Raw genomic sequence first — 15,027 nt, forward strand, 5'->3', positions numbered from 1 at the left:
TCTTTGGGGCCTCTGCGCAGATCAGACCATCCATTTAAGTCATGTTAGGAGAAATGTGGTGTACTTCTTCTGCTGAGATTATTGCAAATACAAACTACTGCTTTACAGAAACTGAAACTTCTCTGAAAAGGTCTCTGTGGCCAAGTTATTTTCACTAGATCCCTCAGAGTTTGGGAAAGCAGGTTTGTTTTAGGACGAGAGCAGGGTTGTGTGTTGGTATATAACCCAGAATGGCTGGGTGACCTCGCTACTAGTTCCAGCCGAAGGGCTGAACATGAGCCACAGCAAGACAGATAGCTGTGGGATACCTGAGGAAGACAGCACTTGCTCTGGGTGCTTTGGGGCAATTTCATCTGCTTCTGCCAAAGTGTCCGAGTCTCATTATTTTCTCCTTATTTGGCTTTCTGAACAGTTGCTGCTCAGGTTATGTTTGCATGAAGGCTTGCTTTCTGTACACTGCACACACCTCAGTACTCAGCAGCTCAGTCTTGTGCAGCCATTTGAAGTGTCCTCCTGTGAAAACACTGGCTTTTGTTCCAGACCTGGAGCACTACCATAATATTCTTTTCACTAGCTCAAGGTTCAGTTTCAATTGAACAATAAATAAAAATACCCTGTGCAAGCAGCTCCTGAAAATGCAGTAGTTAAGAAAGTGCATTGATAGCAATGATTCCTGCTGAGGGAAGTGACTTATAGGCCATGCAGTCTGTCCCTCTTGTAAATGAGGAAGGAGGAGACACAAGCGACAAGACATTGCTGTCCTGAGGGATGGAGCTGACACCCAACATCCTGTAAGTGGTCTGCTCTGTTCTGTAACGTACGTGCATGCGGTAGCTTCAGGCACGTCATGGCTGGCAGTTTTTCTGATTTACTGCTGCTTAGAACCTGCACCACCAAGTCTAGTTTTGTCTGATTAATGAGAACTGTGATACTGTTGGTGTCTTCTGATATAACAGGGTCAAAATTTGTGTACTTTTAGGATGAGAATTGTAGCTAACATTCAAAGCCCCCTTGGAAACCAGCAGTGAATTCCTGTGTTCTCATGCTATGTTATTTGACACACCCTGTAATACAATGTCCAAAAGAAGCACTTCTCGCTTATTTCAGATAAACTTCAGTAAAACTCCATGAGCAGGTTTTCAGATGAGAACTTCCCAGAATCTGGTCTCCTTCACATAGGATTTTGGCAATGAGCCAGCCCAGACCAGGAACTTGAGAGCTGGAGAGCCCCCAGCATTGTCTTTTCAAGTGTCTCTTCACTGCTTTGCCTAAAATATTCTTATTCCAAGCTTCCTTGCAAATTATTAGTAAGTATTTGCTTCAGTTTTAGCTTCTGTTTAGTTTTAAGAAACAATGCCTTGATGATCCTGTGTGCAATTTCCTTCTTTTCATTGTATGTATTGATTTGCCAAAGGATGTTATTTTGTACTGCAGCAGCTTATTCTCAGAATTTTAGTGAAGTGGAAATGTGAGGGATTACAGGCTTTCAGATTTAACTTGTGGTTAATTCAGTGGATTTGTCTCTCATTTATTTAACATTAAATGAACAGTAAAGTAATTCTGAAAATGTGAATGGAATTACAGCATTTACCCACCTACAAAACCTTATACTAAAATACCTGCAATAAATGGAGACATTCTCTGAAGTAAACACTGTGACCAGTGAGGCTGTGATTCCAACAACCCTGTGAAGGTACTGGGTTTAGGTATCTGAGTGGTCTGAAAGCCAAAAGCTATGGTGAGATTTGCTTTCACTAGCTACTCACTGTAATGTATGAACAGGGTGAAGACCTTCATGGGTCTCTTATTCATTCTAATAGCCAACAAATTTCAGTAGTAACTTAGACCGAAAAACAATTCCGGAGTTCTACAGACACACCCTTCATATGCTTGGAGAAAGCAGTTCCACAGACATTTATTGAGAGGTGGCACCATGACTAAATGATTAAATAAGTATCAGTTTACTTCCAAGAGGTTGATTTTTGCCCTTACCTGGCCAAAACCCAGTAGTATTTGGTTTGTTTCTTGGTTAATTTCAGCCTTGAATATCCCTGCGTGCTTGTGGAGCATTTTGGTACACATCCAATAATGGAAACCTGTTATAAAGAATAGCTTTTGCTGTCAAACATCTTATTTTCTATGTACTTGGAAGGCTGTGCTTTACCAACAAAAAGCATGAACTCAAATCTGCAAGTTTTTCTTGGAGAAGTCCACAATAACTTCATCAGAGCTAGCACAGAGACCGAGATGAGTTTATCCTGTGTGTATATAGAATGAATTTTTGCTTACATGTATAAAGCGGGAGGTGAGAGGTAAGAGGGAAGGTTATTCAAGAGGCCTGGGAAGACACAGAATGAGTGAGAACAAGTATTTTCAAAGCAGTAACTTTCCCCTCTTGCCTCTCAATTTCAGTGTTGACGAAACTGGCACTAAATTTGTCTCAGACTGCTTGGCTTTCCTGGACTTTGACAGCCCATCAGTTACCTCAGCACTGTTAGTGTAACCCAAACACTGCAGAAATGGCCTTGTTTTCTCTTTCCTTGTTTACTGGCATTCCCACCCTTGGGTCTTCTCAGAGCTCTCTCAGTGCTCTAATACAAGTCACATATATCACCAAACATGCCAGTAAACATGCATCACTGCATCCTCTTTCACAAGCACTCTCACTAGTCCGATGCTGCCTTGAGGAAATGCTTCCAAACTTCCCTTCCACTTCTAAAAGGTAATGGGATTTATTTATCACTGTGTTACTCTGTCCTGCTGCTGCTACAGCTTGCTCACAGTGGAGTTACTGCTGCTTTACAGCTACAGGCATCAAGTGGGGCTGTTAAGTCAGGCAGATGAAAAATAGCCATGAAACGGGCTTGCCCATTTCTCTCCTCTCTTCCCAGCTTCTAGCTGTGCAACATCCACACAGCCTATGTCTCCAAGTAATTTCACTAGTATTCAACTCTGATGTTCTTGTCATTTAGACCACATTCTACATGTCCCTGTACTTCATCTTTTTGACTATCAGCTAAAGTATACTCGCATATTCGTAGTTGTTCATACTTAAATCCACACTCCTACTTGTGTCATTAAAACTGCAATTACCACTTAATTGTGCACAGCATTCTGGGGCAGCAACATTAAAAAATAAAGCTGCAGCACCTTCTAGTACTGTCAAATGGTTATATGATTGTTTGGAAATTGGGCTGTTTCCTAATGCCATTTATACTCCTGGAACCTCCTTATTTATCTTCTGTAGAAACAGGAGTGTTTAATATGCTTTTACATTGTGAAGTACAAGTGGAACAAATACAAACATGTAAAATATGGGGGAAAACCCCAACAACTTCAGTCTATGCCAGCATTTTAAAGCCAAGGTAAAACTTTTAAAACTGATGGCACTCTGAAGGCCAGCATCCTACTGTTTCCTCCAATTCCCATTTATGTAAATAGCAAGCATAGGAGGATAAGCACAGCCAAGCTTAAGCTACCTCTTTCCCTACCTCTGATCAGTAACTTTGATTTTTGGAGCCTTTTGGTTGACTTCAGATTTTGCTACTGTTACAACACATTTAAAAACAAACAAAACCACCCATTTTATCATTTACTTTATTTCTGCAAACTATGCCTTTGTTTCTTCTCCCTGCCAGTGCATGTCCATGTCTCCTGTCTTCTCTGTAAGTGTTCATTTAAAGCTTTGGATCTGTGGTAAAGTGATGATGCTATATGACACTTGCTTATTCATTCATACTTAAGTTACTGAAGTGTGTCTGCAGTAGTAGCTCAGAGCTGAAATTGCACAGGTGATCAGTATCCCCTGAGGCATTCAAAACAGGTAACCAGTAACTTGTGGGTGGTTTTGCTTCCTGATTCTGCCTGCTGATAACAGAGGAACTGCAGGAGGTTGAAGTTTGTTGTTTCCACTTCCAGGGGCCACAGAGGTGAAGGAAATGGGGAACTTCACTCCAGCTGCCTACTAAAATCCAGTTTTAGACGAGAAATGGTTGTATCATTCAGCCAGGCCTAGGTTATGCATAAACACTGACAGTTATGAAAATAGTGGTTAAAATCTGGCAGAGACTGACATAAAAGATACTGACCTTCATTTTCTTACTTTCATCTGCTCATTGGTTCTTTCAAATAATGTCAAGGGCAGTACCATGAAATGTTTCCATTCCGTTTGAGGAGAGGGTGTCAAACAAATTCCTCAGCATGGGAAGAGATTAAAGTCAATACTTCCTCTGCAGTCAGGTGGGTCAGTTCTGGAATGCATCCAGTTTGCTCTCAGAAGTGCAAGCCTTCAGAGGAATTTTCAGTTGACCCCACCCAGCCAGCACAGTTTCGTTGGATGTTTTGAACCCTGCCTGGATCCAGCAGAGAATACCCCATATTTATTGATAAAGAGCTCTCCTCCGATTATGATCACAAGTTCTTTGTGCTCAGCAGTCTCACCCCAGCCATGTGCTGAAGGAAGCTGGCCTTCAGAGTGCTATCAATTTTTAAAGTAGATTAAATAAAAAATACCTTGGCTTTGAAATGCTGGCATAGACTACTGCAAATAGTGCACAGAGATGCCAAAAGCAACAGGCAGGAAGGACAGAAGAAACACAAATATACCTGAGTTTGCAGGAGAGGAAGGTAGCTGCGACATACTGTCCTCACTTTCTAAGATCTTCTACTTTGAATCTTATCCCAGCCCTGCTACCAGCAACTCCTGTGTGCTTCAGACCCAATGAAAGGGCTTCAGGCTGCTTCAGACAGTAGGACTGGCAAAATGTTTAAACAAAGCAACAACAAAACAAAGGGAGAATAATTTAATAAAGTAAAATTTGCCTGGCAGGAGTTTTCCTTTGGATAACATATGCCGGTGTTTGCTAGCTTTGCACAATGAACCAAAGGTCTACCAGTCATACTGGCTTCCTTCCACGTTGCAGAAAAAAGCTTTGTGTGGAACAAATATTTTAGCTGCCGCTGAAGGATCACACCGTTTTGCTTACGTCCTTTAATGTTTGCATGACCTTGGATCTGGAACCAATGAAAAAAGGTTTTGATATTTTTTTGCATCCTTGCAATTAAACTGAGGCAGTGTGGTCTCAACAATCAGGTAGTGAGGTGGATTGTGAACTGGTTGAAGGAAGGAAGTCAGAGTTGTGGTCAATGGGACAGAGTCTAGTTGGAGGCCTGTGTCTTATTTGAGTCCCTCAGGGGTCAGTACTGGGACCAGTACTGTTCAGTATATTCGTTGATGACCTGGATGAGGGCACAGAGTGCACTGCCAGCAACTTTGCTGATAACACAAAGCTGGGTGGAGTGGCTGACACACCAGAAGGTTGTGCTGCTATTCAGCAAGATTTGGACACAGGCTGGAGAGCTGGGCAGGGAGAAATTTGATGAAGTTCAACAAGGGCAAGTGTAGAGTCTTGCACCTGGGAAGGAACAATTCCACGCACCAGTATAGGTTGGGGACTGAGCTGCTGGAGAGCAGTGAAGGTGAAAGGGATCTGGGGGTCCTGGTTGATGGAAGGATGACCATGAGCCAGCACTGTGCTCTTGTGGCCAGGAAGGCCAATGCTATTCTGAGGTGGATTAGAAGGAGTGTGACCAGTAGGTCAAGAGAGGTTCTCCTCCCTCTCTACTCTGCACTGGTAAGGCTGCATCTGGAATATTGTGTCCAGTTCTGGGCCCTTCAGTTCAAGAAAGACAGTGAGCTACTTGAAAGAGTCCAGCGGAGAGCCACTAGAATGATGGAATGAAACATCTTCTGTACAAGGAGAGACTGAGGGAGCTGGTGTTCTTTAGCTTGGAGAAGAGAAGGCTGAGAGGTGACCTCATCAGTGTTGGTAAATATGTAAGAGGATGGAGCCAGGCTCTTCTTGGTGGTGCTCAATGACAGGACAAGGGGCATTGGGTGGAAGTTGAGGCATAGGAAGTTTCATGTAAATATGAGGAAAAACTTTTTCACTGTGAGGGTAACGGAGCACTGGAACAGGCAGCCCAGGGGGGTTGTGGAGTCTCCCTCTCTGGAGATATTCAAAACTTGTCTCTATGTGTTCCTGTGTAATCTGGTGTAAGTGATCCTGCTCTGGCAGGGGGATTGGACTCGATGATCTTTCAAGGTCCCTTCCAGCCCCTGAAATTCTGTGATTCTGTAAAAATTTCAGCTTGTGCTTAAAACCAGACCCAAAAGCCCAGCCTCTTCCCACAGGCTCACTTAAACATTCTGAAACAAAGATCTGCAAAACCTGTATCTTGTTTTAGCATGTTAAACAACAACAAACAAAGAAAAAACACACAACTGTCACTGATATTGATACCTTTCCTTCAAAACTTACACAAATGCCCGGCTCTGTTTATATACCGTTTGAGCAGAGGAGGTTGTACATATTGTTGTAAGAGAAGAAGGATACAAATTGTTTAAAAAAACAAAAAGCTCAGGTGGATTTCCCTTTTTGCTCCATCTCATAAGTAAAGGAACTTTGGAAATTATACTTTCTACTTGGTGCAAAGCTAGACAGATGTACTTTCAATTGCCATTGGAATTCAGACAGTTGAAACCAGTCAGAACTAACTGGTTAACAATTGTTATCTGCCAAGCAAGGGCTGAAACTAGATCACCAAGTTTAGCAAGAATGTGAAAAAAGCAAATGCAGTCTCTAGCAAAAGTACTTTTTTTTTTTTTTAATGTATGCTCTCAAACAAACTCAGGGCTAAAATTAATTGTGAATAAACCAAGTAGCCCTGAGGCAGCAGAAGCCCTGAGGACACTGCTGCCCACTTCCACATATAAGCTTTAATCACAGAACCACTACTTGCTTGTAGGGAGACTTAATCTTGCTCTGATGCTTCAACACCTTCACTGAAGTCTGTGCAACAGACAAAAGTGTTTGCTGGTTCAGCACTCAAATCTTAGTGCCCACTTCTCTAGTCTGGGAACGAGTACATATCAAACCACCCAGCAGGCAAAGGACAAGGATGTTTCTACCATACAACTAACTACATATGGTGTTACAGCAGTAAATGCAAAGCAGGAGAGATGACTGTCAACAGGTCATATTTTGAGATCCAGGTTAGGCAATTATGTAATGAGGAAAGAAAATGTCTTTATCATCACAGAATCATGCGGTTCTGTGTTGGAGTGACCTCTGGCACTCATCCAGTCCAATGCCCCTGCTAAAGCAGGCCACCCAGAGCAGGTTGCCCAGGATCAGAATGTCCAGGTGGGTTTGGAATCCCAGAGAAGGAGACTCTAGAACCTCTGTGGGCAGCCTGCTCCAGGGCTCTTATACTCTCACAGGAAAGTGTTAGCTCATGTTCAGATGTAACCTCCTGGGTTCCAGTTCTGTTGGAAAAGTATTGTAACATACTGTTCTGTTTGAAGCTTGAAAAGTCAGTGTGGATTTGCTGCACACATTTGTGCTCTCTCACACCGATAGTAATGCAGTGCTGGCTGCTCTGCTCTCTTCTACCAGCTACCCTGCAGCACAGAAAGTTCTTCCACATGCTTTACATGGACAAATACTTCTCCGCTGTACGCTCTTCCTGTTAATCCCTGATTTAATAGGTTTTGTCCTGGCTTTCTGAAGCTAAGGTACAGAAACTTGCACTTTCTTTAAGTAGTGATAAGCAGGCAGGCAGCTCTTGCACTAAAATATAAGGTTAAAACCACAGAGAAGTAATCTAGCTGCAAGACACAACTACAGGGGAAAAATATCCTAGGTATAAATAAGCTTTTTAGCCTATCAAGAGAGAGCCTTCAGCAGACTAACTGGGAGGGTTATAGCCTAACTTATAATCCAAGGTGAGACTCACTTCTTGGTGGGAAAGGATTCTCTGCCTCATAGTGCTGACAGGCCTACTGACGATCCCTTCTAGCTCAAAAACACACAGATAACATGTTAGAGCATGTAGCAGCTAGATAGTAGGAGGACTTCTGCAGAGAAACTACTACTATAGAGGTACCCTTTTTAAGGTATATTTGGAAAGTAGCTAGGTAGCATCAGTACCCCCACAATTAAGGATGAAAGAAGAACACAACTTTACATTTTTTTAATTCTTTGCATTCAGTGGATTCCTTTCTAGACAACACATGCACACAAATCAGTGATAAACAGTGAGAATTGTGGTAGGTGTCTATAACCAAGGTCAGCATCAGATCTATGTTTTATTTGCAGCACAGTAATTCTGTGAGATAAAGGAGGCTCTGAGGCAGAAGTAATTCAAATGAATGTAGAAATGATCTAGTTAAACATCTTGGTGTAGGACTTCATGACCACTCTAACAGGCCCTAAAACTTGACCTAAGCAGAAGTTAGCCAATATTTGGACTAGAAAGGTTTGCATTCCAGTGATTGATTCATTAAGCTATTTGCAGGGAGAATTAGGGATGGAATATTGGTGTTCTTTTCCTCCCTTAAAATAAATACTAAAGAGAGAATAAGGTGTTGGAAGAGATTTGACATTAGAAACTCTGTCACTGAGGCATGAAAATGATGGTTAAAAAAAAAATAAGGGAGTAATTGGAAAACTCAGTAAAGGTTCAGTATCACAGATGTAAAGATTAGTGTAGCATAACACACAAAGCTGATGTGATCTTAAGTCCAGAACGGTTTGATCGGAGTCTTTAGCAGTTTGTTACATTATCTTCATTATAATGAATGTTCATCTGGTCTGGAGAAGTTTACTCTGCTTTCCTTTTGCACTGTGACTTCCAGTATCATGTTTACATGTTGGAGTCTTAGAGATACCAACTCTTTTGGTTCTAAAGCACTATTAATGTTAGATTTTTTTTTAGATTTCAAACTGGTTTTGTTTTCAAGGGATGTGTCACCAAGCACAAATCCCCATTTCGGAGGCTGTTGGGGTGGGTAACCTCTGGGTAAGGCTTGGATTGAGATAGGACTATGGATAGGATTGGATTTTGGCTCTGCCAGGCCAGACTTGGGATAGTGCTGGTGAGAATCACCTGGTTTAACAAAGGATCAAGTTTAGAAGGGTTGAGGCGAATCAGTTCAATTAGGCAGTATGAGTCTTAAAGATAACCGTGTGCCTACATAGCAAACAGAGGGGAGGCTGGTTTGAGTGAAGCCTGCTGTGGAAACATTATTTTGGCAGGAAAAAAGTGGTAAAAATCGTATGCAAATTTCTCAGAAAGAAAAATGAAACAGCGTAAAAATTATATGAAGTGTTCCTGTGAGTGCAATTCCACCTTTGAACATACTTTATACAAATAACCACTGCAGAACAAGCTGGTTTATTTTTAATAGTATTTGCTCTAAACGACTCCTGTATCCTGTACACATTAGAAACCAAGATGTCTACTGATGGTGTGGGTTGTTCCAGGAAGGATTTACATACAGTGTGACATTCATAGGGATTGTGTTAGGTCTACAGGTGTTGCCTAGGAATCTAATGTATTGTGATGAAGGACGCTACTGGGAAGAGTCCCACGTTCACCATCTGAACAGCTTTTGCTTTGATTACACGAAGAAGCTTGATATGACTTTCTACTTCGATAAACAGAGGCGTAACACGCGTCTGGTTCGCGCAGTTACCACGGTACGAAAGCCGAGCTCTACCCAGGGAATAACCCTTTTAAATCTGACAGGCCCCTTCTCCCCAGCGCTATCCGCAGCCGCCAGCTCCCTCCGCGGTTGCAGAGCCGACAGCGAAGGCCCGGCCGGCACTGCAGCGGCAGGCCCTGCTGTCGGCCGAGTGGCGGCCGCTGTACCCGGCCAACTGCTCAGACTGCTCTCGGTCAGAGCCAACATCGCCACACCGCCGCCCGATTTCCTTCTCTCGCTCCCGCCGGGGCAGGGGTGGCAGGTCCGCGTCCCCCACGAGGGACCGCAAGGTTCTCGGTGGCCGCGGATTTGCGCGAGCCCCGCAAGCCGGCGGGCGCCGCGCTCTCCAGAACAGATAGCGCAGGCGGCACGGCTACCGCCGGCGCTGCACAAAACACCGGTTGGGGCCGTGACGCTCCTGCCGTGGAGCTGCGCCTCGCTTCCCGTCCCGTTTCCCGCCGCCCCGGCCGCCTGCCGGCTCCCAGCGTTTGAGTGATGAGCGCAAGCCGCCGCAGGGAGGGGGATGAGACCCGCTGCGCCATTTTCGTAGCCCGCGATAGAGCAGGGGAGGGGGAGCAAGAGAGGAAATGGCTCCGCATTGGGTAAACCGGGCTGCGGGAACGCGCGTGCAGCCCGCTCCGCACCGTGCGTAGGGGTGAGTGTGGCAGAGCGCGTCAGATTTGGCGTAGACGTAGTTGGTGAATAGCGTATCGGCGGCGGCTGCAGGAGCTGCAGGAGGAGGAGGAGGAGGCGCCGCGGCGGTTTGGTACCGAGCGGAGAGGGAGATGCACACGGCACTCGAGTGAGGTAGCTATAAAACCCCATTTGTTTACATTCCCTCCCCCACAACCGGCCGGCGCCGCGGTGAGGGTGGCGGCCGGCCCGGGGCTGGCGGCGGCGGCGCGTTTTGGGGGCAAGGGGGGGGTGACAGGGCTTGCGGACGACGAGAAGGAGCCGGTGACGATCGGCAGTAGCGGACACTACCTTCCCGGGATGCGGAGCGGCATGCGGGGGGACGTGACGGCGTGGCCGCCTCATCGCGAGACCCTTGTCTGGGCCTGGGGTTGCGCGGGTGGGCGAGGGAGGCCGGCGGGTGGTGGTTGGGGGTGTGTATGTGTGGGGAGGTTGGGGGCCGTGCCCGGCCTTCCCCCCACCCCCTGAGGCAGAGGAGCACGAGGCGCCGCCGCGGTCCTGGCTCATCCCCCCACCCCTTTCTTCATCCTTAACGCTCTAGAGTCGACCATGCGGCAGGTAACTTCCCTGGCCCCCCTCTCCCTCAACGAGAGCAGGGTGGCGGCTTTGCCTTCGCCGTTTTCAGCGGGGAGGGGGACCCAAGGATGGCAGGGAGGTTGCGACTGTTGGTGAAGGGGCGGGGGTTTCGGCCCGGGGAGGCTGCTCGGGGCCCAGCAGCACCGAGCGCTGCTTTTGGCTTTGCTCTTGCACTTCTGCCGTACGCTTCCTGTTGGAAGGGCCCGGGCTGCGGCCCCGCTGAGCCGGCTCTGTGCGGCCACGTGGAGGCCCCGAGCTGCAGGGAGACGGGGCTGTCCCTTGCCGTGGCGCACAGGGTGCCGCGGAAAGCTGCGTGAGTCGGTGGTGCGTGTGCGAGCGGCTGTCGTCTTTTGCCATCTTCGTTCGGGGGCAGTATGTTTGTGGCGGCCTTTAAAGCCACGAGAGTAACGCTTGGCTTGAAGCTGTTTTCGGGTTGTAACCTGCACATAACTTTCAACAAAGGTGTGGGAGGGTCGGATCTTGTTGCTGGCTGTAGCGTACCTTACACAGAAACAGTGAACTGTTGCACTCCAGCTTTCTACTGCTTTCACCGCGTCCTTTGGAAACAGCAGTTGATGAAACTTTGGAATAAAATCACTCTTTTAAAACTTAAGTTATCTTTGTCTTTTTGGGGGGCTTCTATTGGAAGTGTTCGTACCTACTCTTAAACTCTTTCAAGTGAAGAGTAAATCTTGTTTTCTAGCGTTATGAACATTTCTTCATATTTTTTTTTTAAATCCAGGTAAGACGATGTACTGTAATGCTGAAGGCACCTATGATACTTGAAGCCTGGTGCAGCTTTGAAAATGCACAGTGGAAGGCCTGGTTAGATACCAGAAACTGGGAGCAATTTCCATCTAGTAACAACAGTAGTTCCTGGGGTATTCCAACTAGTGTGTTCTAGTGTTGCTTTTGGGAGGTAATAACTGATACAATAGCATAAAAATGGGAAACTATGTTAAAAAAAAATCCTCTGAGACACATTTGTTTTAATGTTCCTTTCTCCTGTAGTGTGTTAGTGCTTCCCAGATTAGTTTCCATAAAAAACAGGTACTAAGGTTGGAATATGTATCCAGTCAGTCCTAAAAGGTGGAATTGGAAGTTGTTCAAAAAAGCACAAGCAGTCCTAGCTGTCATTGTTAAAAAAAAAAAGTGAAATTGGATGATCAAGGTGATCCAGGCATGTTCTAGAAAGTTCAGTTAATGTGAAAAAACAGATCCTGGTGCTGACCTTTTGTCTATGGCAGTGATGGAAGTACTCCTGTTTAATTAGTGATCTCAACTGAGACTTGGTGTAACAATATGTTTCAGAGTTAACATCCTGGAAAGTCATTGGGAGAGTACGGAGTGCATGTGCTAACTAGGCCTTGCATGCTAATAAACCATTCCTTTTAAATACTGAGTAGGAAAAGCTACTAAGATCTATAGCTCTTGTGTAATAAGTGTACACACGTGGAAAAGTGAAATCTATCCAACCTGGCACAGATTTCCTTTGTGATTCAAGCAGCTGTAATTCAGTTACTTCGTAGTCCACTTTCTGCAAAGCAGTGGCCAATACAAGCAGGAAGAAACTTTAAGCAGTGCCTAGATCACATAGGCTTCCAGCCTGAGTGCATGTTGTCCCAAAGGAAGTGTGTTCAGACTTGTTTGCTTTGGCGGTCCAGTTTTGACCTCGTTTGATCATGGTTCTGCCCATTGTAGTGACACTTCTGTCTTTTGTAAGTGTAAGTTTGTTTTTAATATACGATGGTGTGCTACTTTTAGGTACTTGATAAATGAGCCTGAATTCGGAAATAGGTATGTGTTTTCATTAGGTGAGATTGCTGAACTAAAATAACACAAGCTACTTAAAAATTAAGCTCTGTGGCACTTTTCCTGAAGGATAATGTTTGGTCTTCAACAATGCAGAAACTGTGGAAAGGTGCTAGCATCTTCACTAGCTTTCCTATGAAACCAGGGATGGACAGGCCTAACCACCTGTGCCAACAAAAAACATACTAGCAGAAGAGAAAACATCTCTATTTTCCACACAGTTTGGCTGTCAACTGTCAGAACACTGGCTGTTTTCTAGCACAATTTCAGAACTGTCAAATGAACATACTCTGACTTCTCATAACACATCAAGATTGTCAGTACAAGTTTCGGTAAGGAAAGCTTAATCATAGTTCTGTGAGCTTTAGGTGTGAAGAGAGTCCTGTGAACACTAAGAATTTGTAAGTTTTGGGGAGCACCACCTGTTCTTGTGAAAAATCAGTGTAATACACTTTTTCTAGGGGACTCCAAACTTAATTTGGAAAGCAATTATTTAAAAGTTGTCACCTGAAAAGTATGTATCTTTGGGGGTGGGCTACTGAAGTTATCTTAAATGGGAGCTAGTTATTTCAGCTTGCTGATAAGCTTGAGGTGACAAACACTTGAAGCAGAAAGAATTTAGATTGTTGTAGGTCATTCTTTGATTGAAACTGGGATGTTACTTGAAATGCACCCACTAAAGTCTGGTAAGGAAATGTGTAGCGATTAGGCAAAGCTAATAAAACCAAGCATTGAAGTTTCCAAACCTGATTGAAATGCTGGAAACCATGTCCTGTCTACGCTGTAATCTGAAGAGAAGGAAAATGTATGCTGCCATCAGTCTGTAGATTGGTTGTGTTCTGTGTGCTGCTGCATCAGTGCCATTTCTCCAGGGTTTGTCATGTCATAGACATCTGACATGTAAAGTGAAAAAGAAGCTGTTTAAAGTCACTTGTGCTTCAATACCTCTTGTGATAATCCAAACCCTGCACAGCTTTTAATACTCCAAAAGCTGGAAGCCAGCATGACAGACTGGGAAGATGATGGTTTCCTGGTGTTGGTCTCAAAAGCTTATGAGAAGGGCTGTTGAAATTGCATGTAGGGTGCCCATGCTGGGGAATATGGTTCATTGCACTGGAAATGTTCTCATTTTCTAGGTATCATGTGCTGCCTCATCTCCCTTCCCATTTTCTGATTTTTTTTCTGTGTTGATACAGAGGGAATGACTCAGCTGTTGCCTCTTTTTTCTTTCTCCGCTTTGGATCACCTGAGAGCTTCATTTTCATCTGGCTGTCACCTTCTCTATAGCTTGCTGCTTTCCAAAGCAGTCTGATGAGAGTGAAGGGAGTCTGCTGGTTCTGTTAATGCAGAATTAGACTTGCTAAAACCTGTTAGAAGGTTTATACTGCATCAGCTCAGTGAAGCTGCTGGTCTGTGAACAACAGAAACAGGAAGAACTATTTCTGAAACATCAGAGCTTGAACATCAGCAGAATAAACCCAGCGAGCTGTGGATCAGTTTGCAATTAGAAATTGTTAGCAGTGAAACTTACTGGAATTAGTCTCCAGGTTTGGTTTAGAGGGGAGGGTTGGTTTGGGGTTTTGTTTTCAGTGCCGCGTTGGGGGTTTTGGTTGTTGTGTGGTGGTGGTGGGGTGGGTTGTTTTGTTCTGTTTTTTTGAAGTGCAGTCTGAAGATAAATCTGGTTTTCACTTGTGAGGCGTACATCTGGTTTGCAGTCTGACAGAGCAAATTGAGTGGCATGTTGGCAGAAGGCCTTCTAAGAGTCTGTGCAGCTGGTTCATTAATTAAATGTATTTTTAAACACAATTTTGAATTAATGGTAAGTGTTGTCAAGTAAAAAACTGCCAATCTCCAAATCCCAGAAATGGACTTTAATAATCACAACCTGCCAGGCACTGATTTAGCATAGCACATGTAAAAGGAACGTGTCTCTGTCCCATTTGTCAATGGGCCTTTCAAGCCTTCTAACATACAGCAAGTATTTTAGCATAGCACAGGATGAAATAGGACCATACATTGATAGAATGGCTTGGGTTGGCAGGGACCTCAAAGATAATCTACTTCCAGCCCTCTGCCATGGGCAGGGACACCTACTACACCAGATCGCTGAAGGACCCATCCACCCTGTCCTTGAAGACTTTCAGGAATAGAGTGTTTTGGTTAACTTTGTTCTCAACAAACAACTTAGTTTACCACTGTTCCTTTTTGCCCTCCGTTTCCTTTAAGCTCCAACCCTTCTCAAGATGTTCTCAGGTGTCCAGTCTTAGAAACTGTAAATACATAAATAGTATTGAGCACTGATGTTCATGCTACATGAGATCACTTTCAGCAGCTTGCTGTTTTACAAATGGCCTGCTCACTATTTCAGCCTGCTATTAAAAAAAGCTAAAAATGCAGCA

General features: G+C 44.6%; 1 protein-coding gene across 5 annotated transcripts in view; it reads left to right on the forward strand.

The window, feature by feature from the left end:
* The first annotated feature begins 1,260 nt into the window (after positions 1-1,260).
* The window catches only part of SLC39A10 (solute carrier family 39 member 10), a 38,397-nt gene continuing 24,630 nt past the window's right edge, over positions 1,261-15,027 (forward strand). For 3 of the 5 annotated variants that reach the window (XM_054171675.1, XM_054171653.1, XM_009910588.2), the window contains exon 1: positions 10,768-10,798. In XM_054171675.1, coding sequence (XP_054027650.1) covers positions 10,790-10,798 — 9 coding nt within the window. In that variant the 5' untranslated portion in view covers positions 10,768-10,789. Of the gene's footprint in view, positions 1,308-10,251; positions 10,355-10,767; positions 10,799-15,027 lie in introns of those variants that run through there. The other 2 variants (XM_054171667.1, XM_054171689.1) reach the window with 2 other exon arrangements.

The sequence above is a fragment of the Dryobates pubescens genome, chromosome 2 (genome assembly GCF_014839835.1).
Source record: "Dryobates pubescens isolate bDryPub1 chromosome 2, bDryPub1.pri, whole genome shotgun sequence".
NCBI lineage: Eukaryota > Metazoa > Chordata > Aves > Piciformes > Picidae > Dryobates > Dryobates pubescens.